General features: G+C 39.8%; 1 protein-coding gene across 1 annotated transcript; it reads left to right on the forward strand.

Moving 5' to 3' along the window:
• Positions 1 to 934: 934 nt before the first annotated feature.
• Positions 935 to 7627, forward strand: LOC118941197. Its single transcript, XM_036953427.1, has 5 exons — positions 935 to 1086; positions 1253 to 1345; positions 1568 to 1720; positions 6712 to 6828; positions 6992 to 7627. Exons 1-5 carry the CDS (start codon positions 1017 to 1019, stop codon positions 7354 to 7356), a joined length of 798 nt encoding a protein of 265 aa, XP_036809322.1. The 5' UTR covers positions 935 to 1016; the 3' UTR covers positions 7357 to 7627.
• The last annotated feature ends 10721 nt before the right edge of the window (positions 7628 to 18348 follow it).

The raw sequence follows: 18348 nt of genomic DNA on the forward strand, positions 1-18348 counted from the left end.
ATTTAGATGCCTTAAAATTCTATCTTAAAAGGAATACATTGGAATCCATCCCAATCTACACAACCTACTACACATTTTCAAAGTTTAAAAAAAAATACATGGTTAAGCACCATTTACTTGGTTAAAGCACCATTTGCAGCCATTAAAGATGTGAATCATTTTGAATAATATTCTACCAAGCTCAATAAAGTTGGTTGAAAATCTTTGATGGACAGCAACATACAAACCTTGTCTCTGATTTTCAAGCAAATCTAATTCAGGACACGGACTGGAGCGAACAGAAACACTCAACACCTCTTGGAAAGATTCAGTTGTTTCTTTGGAATTAGATTTTTGTGCAATTATTGTCCCGCTAAAGAAATAAAACTCTATCCCAGGGTTAGGTTATCAAGAAGACAGAGGCGGGTTTTCCTTTATCTTTTTACCTGGGCATTGCTCCTTTCATATTTCCTTTTATCCCGTCAAACTTTCCAGTCCCTGCCGATGACAAGCATACCCAAACATGGTGCTGTCGTCACAATACTTAAAAATATAGGGGGTTTCACTCTGTGTTCTGTTGTATTAGATTTGACACAAGACTGAAGTTTTTCAATTTAGACCATAAAGTGTATGTCTTTGCTGTGTTGTCTCGCAGTATTACTTAGCCTTAATGCAAACAGAATGAATGATTTGGAGTTGTTTTCTTTAGCACAGACTCCCTTCTTTTCACTTTGTCATACAGGCCAGCAATGTGGAGAGGATGCAATGTTGTTAATCGTCTCTATTTTCAAGTATTGTGGTTGTAGCATCATGTTATAGATCAAGATCACTTATGTTAGCAGAATAACTTATGTTCCCAGGGCACATGAGTGGAGAAACTTGTTAAACATGAAATACAGCAACATTTCTGACATTACCCCATCCTGCCCTACCTTGGATGATGGGTTTATAAGGACCTGTCTCCCAGCCCAGATACCACTGCTGTTCATCTGCCTGTCTACCAGACCAGCCCAGAGTACTGTACCACTGCTGTTCAAATGCCTGTCTATCTGTCCAGAATGAAGCTTATCCTGACTCTCTCTCTCATCTGCACTCTCTTCTGCTCAGGTAACACCTCTGAACTCACAATGAGATGTGCATAAAGGTTTTTTTGACTGCATCACTCCCACATGTATGTGTTGATATTTCAACATAGCAAAATTGCTTTTACAGTATATTTCTCAATTTTCTTATTTAATGTGTATGTATTTGTATTTATTTTCTTGTTTTTCAGTTGAGATGCTGCAGTGTTTCAACGACTCATTTATAGTCAACTGTTCAGCCCCTTTGGGAGAAACATGTCTCACTGCAAACATCAATGCAAAAGGTGTGTTTAGAGTTTGTTGTCCACTTCACTATTATGCTTCAAGACAAATTAAATGATGTCGTTAGCTTCCTCAAGAAGGATGTTTTTAAACCCTCCTGTAAGATTACAGTGTACAATATTTATTGGTAATTGACTCGTTGCTCTATGCTACTATTTCATTAGATTACATTCTACATTGATCTATCTTTCTCTGGTTCTGTAAATGATCTGTTACTGGTGCAGGTCTCATCAATTCAACCCAGGTAGTCAAGGAGTGTTCCCCATTCTTCAGCTACGGTGAAGCCACAGTGTCAGTGAACCTGGGCTTCTTACACATTGTCTCTAACCAGTTATTTTGTAACATCGATGGGTGCAACAAACAAACTCTACAGCCTGGTAAGATAACTGTCTTTTACCTAAATTAGGTTTGGGGTTTTCAAAGGTCAAATGCAGGTGTTTTCATCTCAATATCAAACCATTTCTGGGTAACAATTAAGTAACTTACTGTGATTGTTTTCAATTGAAATGGTCAAAAATAAACAAAAACAGGCTGAAATTTCAAGCTGTGTTTTCAAACAGCTCTTACGCTGGAAGGGCATTATCTTAATGTTCACAATTGCACAGTATTATTCCAACCTCATAGTGCAGAGACATATATAAAACACAGGGAAATCATGTTTTGGAGCTCACTGTATATTTATTCAAACTATGACAACTGAAATCAGGACATGAAATACATTGCTGAAAGGCCCAGTAAAGTCAGTATTGGAACAGTGACACATGTGTCGTTGTTTTTTAAATGATATAATGACAATGATGTTAAAAGTGCAGACTGTTAGCCTTAATTTGAGGGTATTTTCATCCATATTGGGTGAAACAATTTGAAATTACAGCTTTTTGTATATAGTAGTCCCTCCATTTTAGGGGACTAAAAGTATTGGGACAAAAGTTTTGTATTTGGTCCCATATTCCTATTACAAAATAATTACATTAAGCTTGTGACTTTACAAACATGTTGGATACATTTTCTGTTTGTTTTGGTTATGTTTCAGATCATTTTGTGCCCAATAGAAATTAATGGTAAATATTATATTGTGTCATTTTGGAGTACCAATGTAATTTTGGAGTTTACCAATAAAATAGGGGGATGGTGAAGCAGACATACTTGGTATTTACTTCTCAAAAAATATAAATGAACTGACCACAATTAATTTCAATAGAAAGTTAGCAAAAATAGATAAGATTCTGCAAAAAAATATTTCATTTTATTTGGAATGCTAAGCCAGACAAAATTAAACGTGCCTATTTATATAATGAATATGAGTTTGGGGGGCTAAAAATATTAAAGCTTTAAACAAGCTGGTTACAATGTCATCATTATCTTCCAGAAAAGATAGAACAAATATTACTACGAATGTTATGGTTAAATTCAAATATACTGATTAATAAAAAAACATTCTTTACGGAATTGTATTTTTAAATGGTATTTATTTGTTAATGGGATTATGAATAGAAAGGGAGGAGTTACAGTGGGACAAAAAAAGTATTTAGCCAGCCACCAATTGTACCAAGTTCTCCCACTTAAAAGATGAGAGAGGGCTGTAATTTTCGTCACAGCTACACTTCAACTATGACAGACAAAATGAGCAAAACAAATCCAGAAAATCACATTGTAGGATTTTTTATGAATTTATTTGCAAATTATGGTGGAAAATAAGTATTTGGTCACCTACGAACAAGCAAGATTTCTGGCTCTCACAGACCTGTAACTTCTTCTTTAAGAGGCTCTTCTGTCCTCCACTCATTACCTGCATTAATGGCACCTGTTTGAACTTGTTATAAGTATAAAAGACACCTGTCCACAACCTCAAACAGTCACACTCCAAACTCCACTATGGCCAAGACCAAAGAGCTGTCAAAGGACACCAGAAACAAAATTGTAGACCTGCACCAGGCTGGGAAGACTGAATCTAAAATAGGTAAGCGGCTTTGTTTGATGAAATCAACTGTGGGAGCAATTATTAGGAAATGGAAGACATACAAGGTCACTGATAATCTCCCTCGATCTGGGGCTCCATGCAAGATCTCACCCCATGGGGTCAAAATGATCACACGAACGGTGAGCAAAAATCCCAGAACCATACGGTGGGACCTAGTGAATGACCTGCAGAGAGCTGGGACCAAAGTAACAAAGCCTACCATCAGTAACACACTACGCCGCCAGGGACTCAAATCCTGCAGTGCCAGACGTGTCCCCCTGCTTAAGCCAGTACATGTCCAGGCACGTCTGAAGTTTGCTAGAGAGCATTTGGATGATCCAGAAGAAGATTGGGAGAATGTCATATGGTCAGATGAAACCAAAATATAACTTTTTTGGTAAAAACTTAACTCGTCGTGTTTGGAGGACAAAGAATGCTGAGTTGCATCCAAAGAACACCATACCTACTGTGAAGCATGGGGGTGGAAACATCATGCTTGGGGGCTGTTTTTCTGCAAAAGGACCAGGACGACTGATCTGTGTAAAGGAAAGAATGAATGGGGCCATGTATCGTGAGATTTTGAGTGAAAACCTCCTTCCATCAGCAAGGGCATTGAAGATGAAACGTGGCTGGGTCTTTCAGCATGACAATGATCCCAAACACACCGCCCGGGCAACGAAGGAGTGGCTCCGTAAGAAGCATTTCAAGGTCCTGGAGTGGCTAGCCAGTCTCCAGATCTCAACCCCATAGATAATCTTTGGAGGGAGTTGAAAGTCCGTGTTGCCCAGCAACAGCCCCAAAACATCACTGCTCTAGAGGAGATCTGCATGGAGGAATGGGCCAAAATACCAGCAACAGTGTGTGAAAACCTTTTGAAGACTTACAGAAAACGTTTGACCTCTGTCATTGCCAACAAAGGTTATATAACAAAGTATTGAGATAAACTTTTGTTATTGACCAAATACTAATTTTCCACCATAATTTGCAAATAAATTCATTAAAAGTCCTACAATGTGATTTTCTGGATTTTTTTTCTCATTTTGTCTGTCATAGTTGATGTGTACCTTTGATGAAAATTACAGGCCTCTCTCATCTTTTTAAGTGGTAGAACTTGCACAAATGGTGGCTGACTAAATTATTTTTTTGCCCCACTGTATGTCACATATGCTGTTATTGAAAATATATTGGAATATCTGCTCAATCCAAATTTACAACCAACTGGTTGCAGCACTACCACAAAAAATGGAGGATGCAAGTGGAAAAGGGAGAAGGTAGGGAATTTGTTTGCCTGCCATATATTAATAAAGACACAAATTGGCTGAAAGGAACTGGCATAAATAGAAAAATATACCAATTTCATCTGAGGACAAAAATGTTGACAGCTGCGCCATACCGGTTGCAAAATAAATGGGAGCAGAGTTTTGATGTACCAATTCCATGGCATATGGTTTAACTCAGTTTTTCAATTTCAATTATTATATAAAACTCATGCCACCAACAGAGTGCTTGCTATGTATATGGGGCATAAAACAATCTCAGCTCTGTAGATCTTGCTGCGAAGAGACTAATATGACTAACCAATAAATGACTAACCAATAGGTCATTTATTCTGTTATTGTTATTCTGTTATTAAGGTTCAGGAATGGTAAAAAAAAAAATCACAACATGCAATTAAAATGAACCTTCCAAATAGCAGTGTTGGGCGATTTGGAAAGCCATAGTCAGTCAATAAATAATAATACATATAGGAAAGGTTTTCATCTTTAACTCACAATCTGTGGATAATTTACGTTTAGAAAGGTTAAAACATGTTGTATAACATCACAGCACAATTAAAAAATATATGGCACATGGAAACCGAAGGAGGGTGGTCTATGTTGATAGGTGTGATGGGCTGAGAGTGGCTGAAGGTTGGGATTAAAGAGCTGAGGTCTATGGTGATAGGTGTGATGGGCTGAGAGTGGCTGAAGGTTGGCATTAAAGAGCTGAGGTTTATGGTGATAGGTGTGATGGACTGAGAGTGGCTGAAGGTTGGGATTAAAGAGCTGAGGTCTATGTTGATAGGTGTGATGGGATGAGAGTGGCTGAAGGTTGGGATTAAAGAGCTGAGGTCTATGTTGATAGGTGTGATGGGCTGAGAGTGGCTGAAGGTTGGGATTAAAGAGCTGAGGTCTATGTTGATAGGTGTGATGGGCTGAGAGTGGCTGAAGGTTGGGATTAACGAGCTGAGGTCTATGGTGATAGGTGGGATGGACTGAGAGTGGCTGAAGGTTGGGATTAAAGAGCTGAGGTATATGTTGATAGGTGTGATGGGATGAGAGTGGCTGAAGGTTGGGATTAAAGAGCTGAGGTCTATGGTGATAGGTGGGATGGGCTGAGAGTGGCTGAAGGTTGGGATTAAAGAGCTGAGGTCTATGTTGATAGGTGTGATGGGCTGAGAGTGGCTGAAGGTTGGGATTAAAGAGCTGAGGTCTATGGTGATAGGTGTGATGGGCTGAGAGTGGCTGAAGGTTGGGATTAAAGAGCTGAGGTCTATGTTGATAGGTGGGAAGGGCTGAAAGTGGCTGAAGGTTGGGATTAAAGAGCTGAGGTCTATGGTGATAGGTGTGATGGGCTGAGAGTGGCTGAAGGTTGGGATTAAAGAGCTGAGGTCTATGTTGATAGGTGTGATGGGCTGAGAGTGGCTGAAGGTTGGGATTAAAGAGCTGAGGTCTATGGTGATAGGTGTGATGGGCTGAGAGTGGCTGAAGGTTGGGATTAAAGAGCTGAGGTCTATGGTGATAGGTGTGATGGGCTGAGAGTGGCTGAAAATTGGGATTAAAGAGTTGATGTTTGGTAATGTATTATTGTTAGGTAACTATAAAAGTACCATGTATGTAAAATGTTTTTGTAAAATGTATATGTCAAATGTATGTACAGTATATTTAGCAAAATTGCTGTTAAAAAAAACTACAATATTTGTCCTCTGGACGGGGGCGTTCATAAACAAATTTAATATAAAGAGCAAATGCATCCAGTTTGGGGGATTGTGTGCAAAAAGTGCTGCAATTTCTAAACAATTCATGTGATACCACTGTACCTTTGGCTCTGTACCTCAGGAGACAGGTTAAATAAGGAGTTGTAAGCATTGAGGGGGATGCAACTCAATATTAGGAAGGTGTTCCCAATGTTTGGTATACTCAGTGTACACAATCCATGTCTAAACTGTCTCAAGGTTTAAAAATAATTATTTCTTCTCTTTAATCTACAATGACTGAAGTGGATTTAACTAGTGACATCAATAAGGGATAATAGCTTTCACCTAAATTCACCTGGTCAGTATATGTTTTGGATACTCACTGTATATGACCACTGAATGTGGAATAAATACTGTACATACAAATTCCCATCTCTGTTCTCGTCCTACAGCCCCCAATGTTCTGGCTAATGGAAGACAATGTCCCTCCTGCAGCAGCTTCAGGGATACGATGTGTAACAGCACTGTGACCTGCCTGGGTGTGGAAGACCAGTGTTTTAGCGGCAGTGGTGAGTTGTCTTGTGGTTATTTTCATGATACCAAACCTTATCACATTTGTTCATCTCTAAAAAATATTTTGCTGTTCATACAGAGCAGCTACTAATTGTTGAGCTTTTAGTTGTTTTACAAGAGATCTAAATGTTGGGAAAACTATGTTTTTATCTTTGACAGTAACACCTGGCATCAATTCTACTACGGTGAATCTCAAGGGCTGTACAACTTCCAACGTGTGCATTTCCATTAATCAACTGCTGCCCTCAATAAGTCAACTGCTGCCCTCAGTGAATCAATTGCTGCCCTCAGCGATTAGCATTAGTAACCTCGGGAATGTGTTCACCTGTAAGACAGCTCCTGTAACTGTAACCACAGCTCCTGTAACTGTAACCACAGCTCCTGTAACTGTAACCACAGCTCCTGTAACTGTAACCACAGCCTCTGTTATTGTAACTACAGGCCCTGTAACAGCCACAGCCTGGTCCATCAGACTGAGCCTAGTCCCTCTGCTGCTGGGCCTCACTATCAGCAAATTAATCTGATATAAACAGAGATGAACATATCGGGACTCATCTGACAACATAATGCATTGATTAGAACACAACATAATGTACAATGATTTTCATGTATTGTGAAATATGTACTATAAGTGAAATTCTGTTATTTATTTGGAATTTTCCAGATGACGCCCTGTTACATTATATAGTGTGTTTGCTTATATATGTATCAGTATATTTTATCAATTGTGATTGCTTGTAAGTTTAAAACAAATAATATGTTTAAATGCCAATAAAGTTTCTATCACTCTACCAACATGGAAATAAACTTTTGTCTTATTGTAATATAATCAAATCACCACACATTTTAAATAGTATTTTTTTAATAATTGTTTTGATCTTTTAACAGATAATACAAACAGGATAATAGCTCTCTTAAATCTAAATAACAACAGTGTAAGAGGGAACCATGATCATACACAATGATACTGTCCAAACAGAAAATACAGTGCCTTGCGAAAGTATTCGGCCCCCTTGAACTTTGCGACCTTTTGCCACATTTCAGGCTTCAAACATAAAGATATAAAACTGTATTTTTTTGTGAAGAATCAACAACAAGTGGGACACAATCATGAAGTGGAACGACATTTATTGGATATTTCAAACTTTTTTAACAAATCAAAAACTGAAAAATTGGGTGTGCAAAATTATTCAGCCCCTTTACTTTCAGTGCAGCAAACTCTCTCCAGAAGTTCGGTGAGGATCTCTGAATGATCCAATGTTGACCTAAATTACTAATGATGATAAATACAATCCACCTGTGTGTAATCAAGTCTCCGTATAAATGCACCTGCACTGTGATAGTCTCAGAGGTCCGTTAAAAGCGCAGAGAGCATCATGAAGAACAAGGAACACACCAGGCAGGTCCGAGATACTGTTGTGAAGAACTTTAAAGCCGGATTTGGATACAAAAAGATTTCCCAAGCTTTAAACATCCCAAGGAGCACTGTGCAAGCGATAATATTGAAATGGAAGGAGTATCAGACCACTGCAAATCTACCAAGACCTGGCCGTCCCTCTAAACTTTCAGCTCATATAAGGAGAAGACTGATCAGAGATGCAGCCAAGAGGCCCATGATCACTCTGGATGAACTGCAGAGATCTACAGCTGAGGTAGGAGACTCTGTCCATAGGACAACAATCAGTCGTATATTGCACAAATCTGGCCTTTATGGAAGAGTGGCAAGAAGAAAGCCATTTCTTAAAGATATCCATACAAAGTGTTGTTTAAAGTTTGCCACAAGCCACCTGGGAGACACACCAAACATGTGGAAGAAGGTGCTCTGGTCAGATGAAACCAAAATTGAACTTTTTGGCAACAATGCAAAACGTTATGTTTGGCGTAAAAGCAACACAGCTGAACACACCATCCCCACTGTCAAACATGGTGGTGGCAGCATCATGGTTTGGGCCTGCTTTTCTTCAGCAGGGACAGGGAAGATGGTTAAAATTGATGGGAAGATGGATGGAGCCAAATACAGGACCATTCTGGAAGAAAACCTGATGGAGTCTGCAAAAGACCTGAGACTGGGACGGAGATTTGTCTTTCAACAAGATAATGATCCAAAACATAAAGCAAAATCTACAATGGAATGGTTCAAAAATAAACATATCCAGGTGTTAGAATGGCCAAGTCAAAGTCCAGACCTGAATCCAATCGAGAATCTGTGGAAAGAACTGAAAACTGCTGTTCACAAATGCTCTCCATCCAACCTCACTGAGCTCGAGCTGTTTTGCAAGGAGGAATGGGAAAAAAATTCAGTCTCTCGATGTGCAAAACTGATAGAGACATACCACAAGCGACTTACAGCTGTAATCACAGCAAAAGGTGGCGCTACAAAGTATTAACTTAAGGGGGCTGAATAATTTTGCACACCCAATTTTTCAGTTTTTGATTTGTTAAAAAAGTTTGAAATATCCAATAAATGTCGTTCCACTTCATGATTGTGTCCCACTTGTTGTTGATTCTTCACAAAAAAATACCGTTTTATATCTTTATGTTTGAAGCCTGAAATGTGGCAAAAGGTCGCAAAGCTCAAGGGGGCCGAATTCTTTCGCAAGGCACTGTACATGTCAACATTATTTTTTGTTTGACTTAGTGGATTCAGCTCACTCTAGAGTTATTCTTCAGATGAGATGAAAACTTGGAGAAGAAGATTATGTTGTTCTTGTTGTGTCTGATGAAGAAGAGGAAGGGGTGGTCTGCCGTGAACTGTTCCTTTCGGATCATAAAGAACGGCACCATGCAAAGGGTGGAGACTGAAGCCTCTGTTCCCCTCCTTGTTTACCTCCACAAAAGCCTTATGGGCTTACTACTGCCCATGCCATATCAGTCCTGACTAGGCAGTGGCCATACTACACTTAGATACTGATGCTACACATGCTTGAAATACTTAACTAAACTCCAACACAATTTCAACAAGACACACCAATTGCACCACATTTTCAGAAGCGTGGAAATACTGTATACTGTATATAACATCACAATGACTGCAGGCTGACTGATCTACACATCACCTTGCATCATAAATAACAACTCAATATTATTTGTAGATCAGTTAGTCAGTCACAATTTACCCATGATACATTTCATTTTTGATCCTCTCGAACACAGCCAGTGTTTTTGATTCCACTAGGGTGGCTGGAGTCTTTGACAATTTTTAGGACCTTCCTCTGACACCGCCTGGTATAGAGGCGTGCTCGGTCCTCTTTTTCCTGTCATCCACAATCATCTCCTTTGTCAAATCCAGGTAATTCTAAAGGGTTCACATATTTTAACTTCCCACTCTATGTATGTATGTATGTAAACATACAGTGGGGCAAAAAAGTATTTAGTCAGCCACCAATTGTGCAAGTTCTAACACTTAAAAAGATGAGAGAGGCCTGTAATTTTCATCATAGGTACACATCAACTATGACAGACAAAATGAGAAAAAAAATCCAGAAAATCACATTGCAGGATTTTTTATGAATTTATTTGCAAATTATGGTGGAAAATAAGTATTTGGTCAATAACAAAAGTTTATCTCAATACTTTGCTATATACCCTTTGTTGGCAATGACAGAGGTCAAACGTTTTCTGTAAGTCTTCACAAGGATTTCACACAATGTTGCTGGTATTTTGGCCCATTCCTCCATGCAGATCTCCTCTAGAGCAGTGATGTTTTGGGGCTGTTGCTAGGCAACACGGACTTTCAACTCCCTCCAAAGATTTTCTATGGGGTTGAGATCTGGAGACTGGCTAGGCCACTCCAGGACCTTGAAATGCTTCTTACGAAGCCACTCCTTCGTTGCCCGGGCGGTGTGTTTGGGATCATTGTCATGCTGAAAGACCCAGCCACGTTTCATCTTCAATGCCCTTGCTGATGGAAGGAGGTTTTCACTCAAAATCTCACAATACATGGCCCCATTCATTCTTTCCTTTACACGGATCAGTCGTCCTGGTCCCTTTGCAGAAAAACTGCCCCAAAGCATGATGTGTCCACCCCCATGCTTCACAGTAGGTATGGTGTTCTTTGGATGCAACTCCAAACACGACGAGTTGAGTTTTTACCAAAAAATTATATTTTGGTTTCATCTAACCATATGACATTCTCCCAATCTTCTTCTGGATCATCCAAATGCTCTCTAGCAAACTTCAGACAGGCCTGGACATGTACTGGCTTAAGCAGGATTTGAGTCCCTGGCGGCGTATGTTAATGATGGTAGGCTTTGTTACTTTGGTCCCAGCTCTCTGCAGGTCATTCACTCGGTCCCCCCGTGTGGTTCTGGGATTTTTGCTCACTGTTCTGGTGATCATTTTGACCACACGGGGTGAGATCTTGCATGGAGCCCCAGATCGAGGGAGATTATCAGTGGTCTTGTATGTCTTCCATTTCCTAATAATTGCTCCCACAGTTGATTTCTTCAAACCAAGCTGCTTACCTATTGCAGATTCAGTCTTCCCAACCTGGTGCAGGTCTACAATTTTGTTTCTGGTGTCCTTTGACAGCTCTTTGGTCTTGGCCATAGTGGAGTTTGGAGTGTGACTGTTTGATGTTGTGGACAGGTGTCTTTTATACTGATAACAAGTTCAAACAGGTGCCATTGATACAGGTAATGAGTAGAGGACAGAGGAGCCTCTTAAAAATGTGTGAAAGTTAAATATTTCTAAAAATATATATTTTTGAATTTTCCAGCGCTGCCTTTTCAGTGGAATGTTGGGGGGGTGGTTCCATTAGCGGAATCGGTGTGTCCTAGACAGGTTAAACCTCATAGAGCTACCCCCCTACTATTCTCAATTTCCACCTGAAGACATCCCCAAATCTAACAGCCTGTAGCTCAGGCACAGAACCAAGGATATGCATATTCTTGGTACCATTTGAAAGGAAACACTCTGAAGTTTGTGTAAATGTGAATTGAATGTAGGAGAATATAACACAATAGTTCTGGTTTAGATAATACAATGAAAAAAAACATACGTTTTTTATTTTAACATCATCATCTTTAAAGTGAACAAGATAAAACAAACATTCAGATTTCAGTTAAATTTGAGTGAAAAACATAAGAGGGCAACAGTACTTGTGCAAAGTTTCAGAATGATAACTTCCAAAATGAGTGTGCTACATGACATTTATCATGAAGTCACCCAGGTGTCCCACACAAGTACCCCAAATGTACCCAAGTGGCCAAATTGGTGAAGGTATACATTTTGAAACATTTGGAAGACCCTTAGTCCTCTATCAAATCAAATGTATTTATATAGCCCTTCATACATCAGTGCTGTACAGAAACCCAGCCTAAAACCCCAAACAGCAAGCAATGCAGGTGTAGAAGCACGGTGGCTAGGAAAAACTCCCTAGAAAGGCCAGAACCTGGGAAGAAACCTAGAGAGGAACCAGGCTATGAGGGTGGCCAGTCCTCTTCTGGCTGTGCCGGGTGTAGATTATAACAGAATATGGCTGAGATTTTCAAACGTTCATAGATGACCAGCAGGGTCAAATAATAATAATCACAGTAGGTGTAGAGGATGCAACAGGACAGCACCTCAAGAGTAAATATGAACAGTTTAGGGTTCCATAGCCGCAGGCAGAACAGTTGAAACTGGAACAGCAGCACGGCCAGGTGGACTGGGGACAGCAAGGAGTCATCATGCCAGGTAGTCCTGACGCATGGTCCTAGGGCTCAGGTCCTCCGAGAGAGAGAAAGAGAGAATTAGAGAGAGCATACTTAAATTCACACAGGACACCGGCTAAGACAGAAGAAGTACTCCAGATATAACAAACTGACCCTAGCCCCCCGACACAAACTACTGCAGCATAAATACTGGAGGCTGAGACAGGAGGGGTCAGGAGACACTGTGGCCTCATCCGATGAGACCCCCGGACAGGGCCAAACAGAAAGGATATAACCCCACCCACTTCTGCTGTAAAGCAGAGGGTCACCAAGCATGTGGCGCAGGTGATGGGGGACTTAATTTTGCAAAGAACACAGCGACGCCTCCATGCTGTGCCCTTTTGGCCCTGAGGCACATCCATGCCTGCAGAAATACATTTGTGCAGATGAACACCACTTGTGGCAGGAGCTGGATGAACCAGCTTCAGTGGGGGATGGAAACCTTGGCCCTGGGGGCTGCCATTCGGAGTCAGTGTCACTGTGAAAGATAATGTTTAGTTAGAATAGTTTCACATATGAGCCCTGTATCAACAGGTATAATAAACAGACATATACAGTATATAGAGTACAGGGAACATAAGGTTGAATCTATTATTATGACCTGCTAGATCTACTGTCTCTATTATATTATGACAGACCAGCTAGATCTACTGTCTTTATTATATTACAACAGACCAGCTATATATACTGTCTCCATTTCACTTTGGCCATTGTTGTGGGCCTGCCCTCCCCTCAACAGCCTCAAACAGGCTATTTCATGTGGGTTGGGGTGGGGCGGCAGACACACGCATCTCACATTTCATGACATTACATATTTATATATTGCTTTAAAAATTAAAGAAAATCCCAAATAATGTTTTATAGTATTAATTTCAAACAAGGGCATTAGCATGATAAGAACTTACCTGTCCAAAACAATGTCCTCTCCCGTTCAAAAAATATTCCTCCACAATCGCTAAATGAATCGTCCTACAACAATCTCTGTCTCACTTTCCCAATCAATTTATTCTAAAATTGTGTGTACATCTGTATATCTAGACTTAGATTTAGCTTTCCCTGACTTAGTCGCCATACCGATTGATATATAAACAGCTGAATCTGCGCGTTTACCAAACAATGCAGTGCGTAATATGTGTTTCTCCTTCCGGTATGAAACTTCAATAGCGAATTACTCTCTTTACGCTGGAGCTTACTACATGGGTTGGTCTTGCAACACATAAACATAACCTATTGCCGTTTGCCTCAGCCCATTGGCTATCTACCCAGCTAGATTTCAAGACGATCAGTGGTCATTCGGTTAAAATACAGTCAATCAACGAAACAGCGGGCAAATCATTGGTGCAGAAGGATGTCATGACTTGTTGTCTTCAAATCAGTTTCTTTCAGTCAATACGTCTCGCGAAATGACCCATCAGGTTTGATTGTGTTACAAACAAACCAGTTGATTGCAGTGAAACCAAACATGACTGGAAAAGTCACGTTCTGTGTGGGTTATTTACCTGGAATGTGTTGTCGAAAATGGAATGAGACGGAATTCACGACACAAGCGGTTCACACAATGTTTCGTGTTAGGCTATAAAAACGGATTTTATCAAACAAAAGATCATTCATTGTGTAACAATGAGCATTGGAATTGCAAACAGACGAAGATCGTCAAAGGTAAACAATTTATTTTAATGCAGTTTGTGATTATGTTACGCCTGTGCTGGTTGAAATAGTTGTTTTTTATGGGGCTTTATACTCAGAAAATCGCATCGTATTATTTCGCAGTAAATCCTTTTTTCAAATCTGACAACGCAGTTGGATTAGCAAGATTCTAGGCTTTAGATACATGTGAGACACTTGTATTTTCATGAATGTTTAATATGACTATTTATGTAGCGATCACCTTATGTTGTGGAATTTCAGCCCGCTACCGGGTTCCGTGCACAGAGAGGTTAAGGAATAATTTGTACCAATTACAATGCTCTGAGTTTTAGAGACGTTCAGGACCAGTTTATTACTGGCCACCTATTCCAAAACAGACTGCAACTCTTTGTTAAGGGTTTCATTGGCTTCATTGGTTGTGGTTGCTGATGCGTATATGGCTGAATCATCAGAATACATGGACACACATGTTTGTTTAATGCCCGTGGCAGGTCATTGGTAAAAATAGAAAGGAGTAGAGGGCCTAGAGCTGCCTTGCGGTACACCACACTTTACATGTTTGACATTAGAGAAGCTTCCATTAAAACCTCTTTGGGATAAGGGGCAGCATTTTCACTTTTGGATAAATAGCGTGCCCAATTTAAACTTCCTGCTACTCATGCCAAGAACATAAGATATGCATATTATTAGTAGATTTGGATAGAAAACACTGACGTTTCTAAAACTGTTTGAATCATGTCTGTGAGTAGAACAGAATTTATGTTGCAGGCAAAACCCAGAGGACTAGCTATTCAGAATTTTTTATTTTTGAGGTTGCTGTCTGTTCAATGGGTTCTCATGGAGAAACGATATTTCTTAGGCACTTGTTTGCAGTTCCTACCGCTTCCACTGGATGTCATCAGTCTTTGGAATTTGGTTGAGGTTATTGTGCAATAAAGAAGTACGGCCATCCTGGAAAAGGGTAACGCTGTTGAGAGTTGGCCAAGACTTGAAAAGTAGCGTTAGTTTCCTCTCGTCCTCTATTGAAACAGATAGACCAGTCTTCAATTTGATCGATTATTAACGTTTAAAAATACCTAAAGTTGATTTACAAAAGTATTTTGAAATGTTTTGGCAAAGTTTACAGGTAACTTTTGAGATATTTTGTAGTGACTTTGCGCAAATTGGAAGCTGTTTTTTTCTGGATCAAACGTGCCAAATAAATGGATATTTTGGATATATATGGACGGAATTAATCGAACAAAAGGACCATTTGTGATGTTTATGGGACATATTGGAGTGCCAACCAAAGAAGCTCGTCAAAGGTAAGGCATGTTTGATATTTTATTTCTGCGTTTTGTGTAGCGCCTGCAGGGTTGAAATATGCTACTCTCTTTGTTTACTGCTGTGCTATCATCACATATTAGCTACCTATGCTTTCCCCGAAAAGCCTTTTTGAAATCTGACACGTTGGCTGGATTCACAATGAGTGTAGCTTTAATTTGCTATCTTGCATGTGTGATTTAATGAAAGTTTGAATTTTATAGCATTTTATTTTAATCTGGCGCATTTTCCCTGGCAATTGGCCAAGTGGGACATTTGAATCCCCCTATCCCAGAGAGGTTAAAGAAAACCCTTTGAGTTCTATTAAGTTCTAGACCTCAGCTGAATCTGGTAATGAATGGTGTGGCTGTTGAACAAGTTGAGCAGACTAAATTACTTGGTGTTACCTTAGATTGTAAACTGTCATGGTCAAAACATATACATTCAATGGTTGTAAAGATGGGGAAAGGTCTGGCTGTAATAAAGAGATACTGTGTTTTTTTGACACCACAGTCCAAAAAAAGCAAGTTCTGCAGGCTCTAGTTTTGTCTAATCTTGATTATTGTCCAGTCGTGTGGTCCAGTGCTGCAAGGAAATACCTAGTTAAGCTGCTGCTGGCCCAGGACAGAGCGGCACATTTTGCTCTTAATGTCATCAGAGGGCTGATATAAATACTATGCGTGCCAGTCTCTCTTGGTTAATAGTTGAGGGGAGACTGACTGAATCACTTATTATTTTATAAGAAACATACATTTTTTGAAAATCCCAAATTGTTTGCCGAGTCAACTTACACACAGCTCTGACACACATACTTATCCCACCAGACATACCACCAGGGGTCTTTTCATATCCAAAACAAATTCAAGAAAGTGTACAGTATTATATAGACCCCTTATTGCATGGAACTTTCTTCCATCTTATATTGCTCAAATAAACAGCAAACCTGGTTTCAAAAAACAGATAAAGCAACACCTCAAGGCACAATGCCTCTCCACTATTTGACCTAGATAGTTTGTGTGATATGTAGGCTACGTGGTTCTTTTTCAAACATTTATGTAGTTTTGTCCTTGAGCTGTTCTTGTCTATTGATGTTCTGTATTATGTTTCATGTTTTGTGTGGAACCCAGAAGGAGTAGCTGCTGCTTTTGGAACGGCTAATGGGGATCCTAATAAAGTACTAATTACCAAATTAATAGGTAAATTACTTTGTAAAATAGGGCAGCCTTGGATTATCTGTTGGCAACTTCATGTTGTACTTTCATTCCAGACTCAAGTGGAAATATTTCCACTGCCATAGAACAATTAGCTAAGGGGCGCTTTAATGGAAGGAGAGGCTGGTGATGGTAGTGTCGGGTTCACCTAGGGGTCATGAAAAGGGTTGTACCAAAATGTTCAATGTATTAGATTAATTAATTATGCTTATGTTTTATTAATAGAAGGGGAGGGGTTATAAGACACCAACCTCCTTACATTTATAGGGTCCTAAACTACAGATTAACAATATATACAGTCTTTATATAGTTTTAGAATTGTTCCACAGTTGTTTGCTCTTTCTCTCTCTCTCTCTCTTATAAAGAAGACCCTTCTTAGAGATGTGTGATTGAGACAGAACTCTGCAAGGGAGTGTGGGAGATAAGAGACTACTCAAACATTCCACAATAAATCAACTTTGGGGAGGGGACATTTATTGTCTAGCTTTTAGATAAACACTGACACTATGTTTGTATAGCTATGGATGCAGGGTTTTGGTCTCAGGAGTAAAAAGGTAATGACATAGTCAGTGACATCACTAAGACGGGACTTCGGTTTAATAAAACAACTTGAGATCTTTTGTTTGATGCGGAACTTACTCAGAAACATGCGTGCTATGTTCCTGTTTGTCAACTTCTGTCTGCAATTGCATTAATAAAGGTTTTTGAACGATTTAATTAAAGATATTGTCATAATGCCAATTTCACCAATTAACCAATGATTGACAAGGAAGGACGTAAGGAACAAATCCTAACATTAGCTGGCCTTTTACCTGGATGACTTCCCTGTTTGGTGCTTGGGGAGCAACAGTTTTCCATTGGATCATCTATGTAGTAAACCTTCTTGTTGTACTACTTAGATCGAGTGTTAGATCGAGTTCAAGTCCAGGCTCTGGCTGGTGGCTGGGCCACTCAAGGACATTCAGAGACTTGTCCCGAAGCCACTCCTGCGTTGTCTTGGCAGACCGTACCGTGAAGCATGGTGGTGGTAGAATCATGCTATGGGGATGTTTTTCAGTGGCAGAGACTGGGAGACTGGTAAGGATAGAGGGAACAATGAATGGAGCCAAATGCAAGAATATCCTTGATGAGAACTTCGGAGCGCAACTTCGACCTTAGACTGGGTCGAAGATTTACATTCCAACAGGACAATGACCCCGAGCATACAGCCAATGCAACCCTGGCATGGCTTTAGAACAAGAATGTGAAAGTCCTTGATTGGCCCAGCCAAAGCCCAGACTTGAATACCACGGAAAATCTGTGCAAAGAATTGAAGATTGCTGTTCACTGCCACTCACCATCTAACATAACAGAGCTTGAGAAAAACTGCAAAGAAGAATCTGAGAAAATCTCCAAAGCTGTTACCCAAGACGACTCAAATCTGTAATCGTTGCCTAAAGTGCTTCTACAAAGTATTGACTCAGGGGTGTGAATACTTATGTAAATTGTATCACAGAATACTTTCTGTATTATCCCAGGCATTTTCTTTTCTCTGACATATTTTAGTCTTACGGCTCACTTTTGAGACATGCTACTATTTGAAACACACTATGGCGGTTATGAATGTCAAGTTTTTTGAAGACTATTCCTCTGTTTCCCTCCTTGTAGTGGAATAGTTATGGTA

The sequence above is a fragment of the Oncorhynchus mykiss genome, chromosome 1 (assembly GCF_013265735.2).
Source record: "Oncorhynchus mykiss isolate Arlee chromosome 1, USDA_OmykA_1.1, whole genome shotgun sequence".
NCBI classification, from domain to species: domain Eukaryota; kingdom Metazoa; phylum Chordata; class Actinopteri; order Salmoniformes; family Salmonidae; genus Oncorhynchus; species Oncorhynchus mykiss.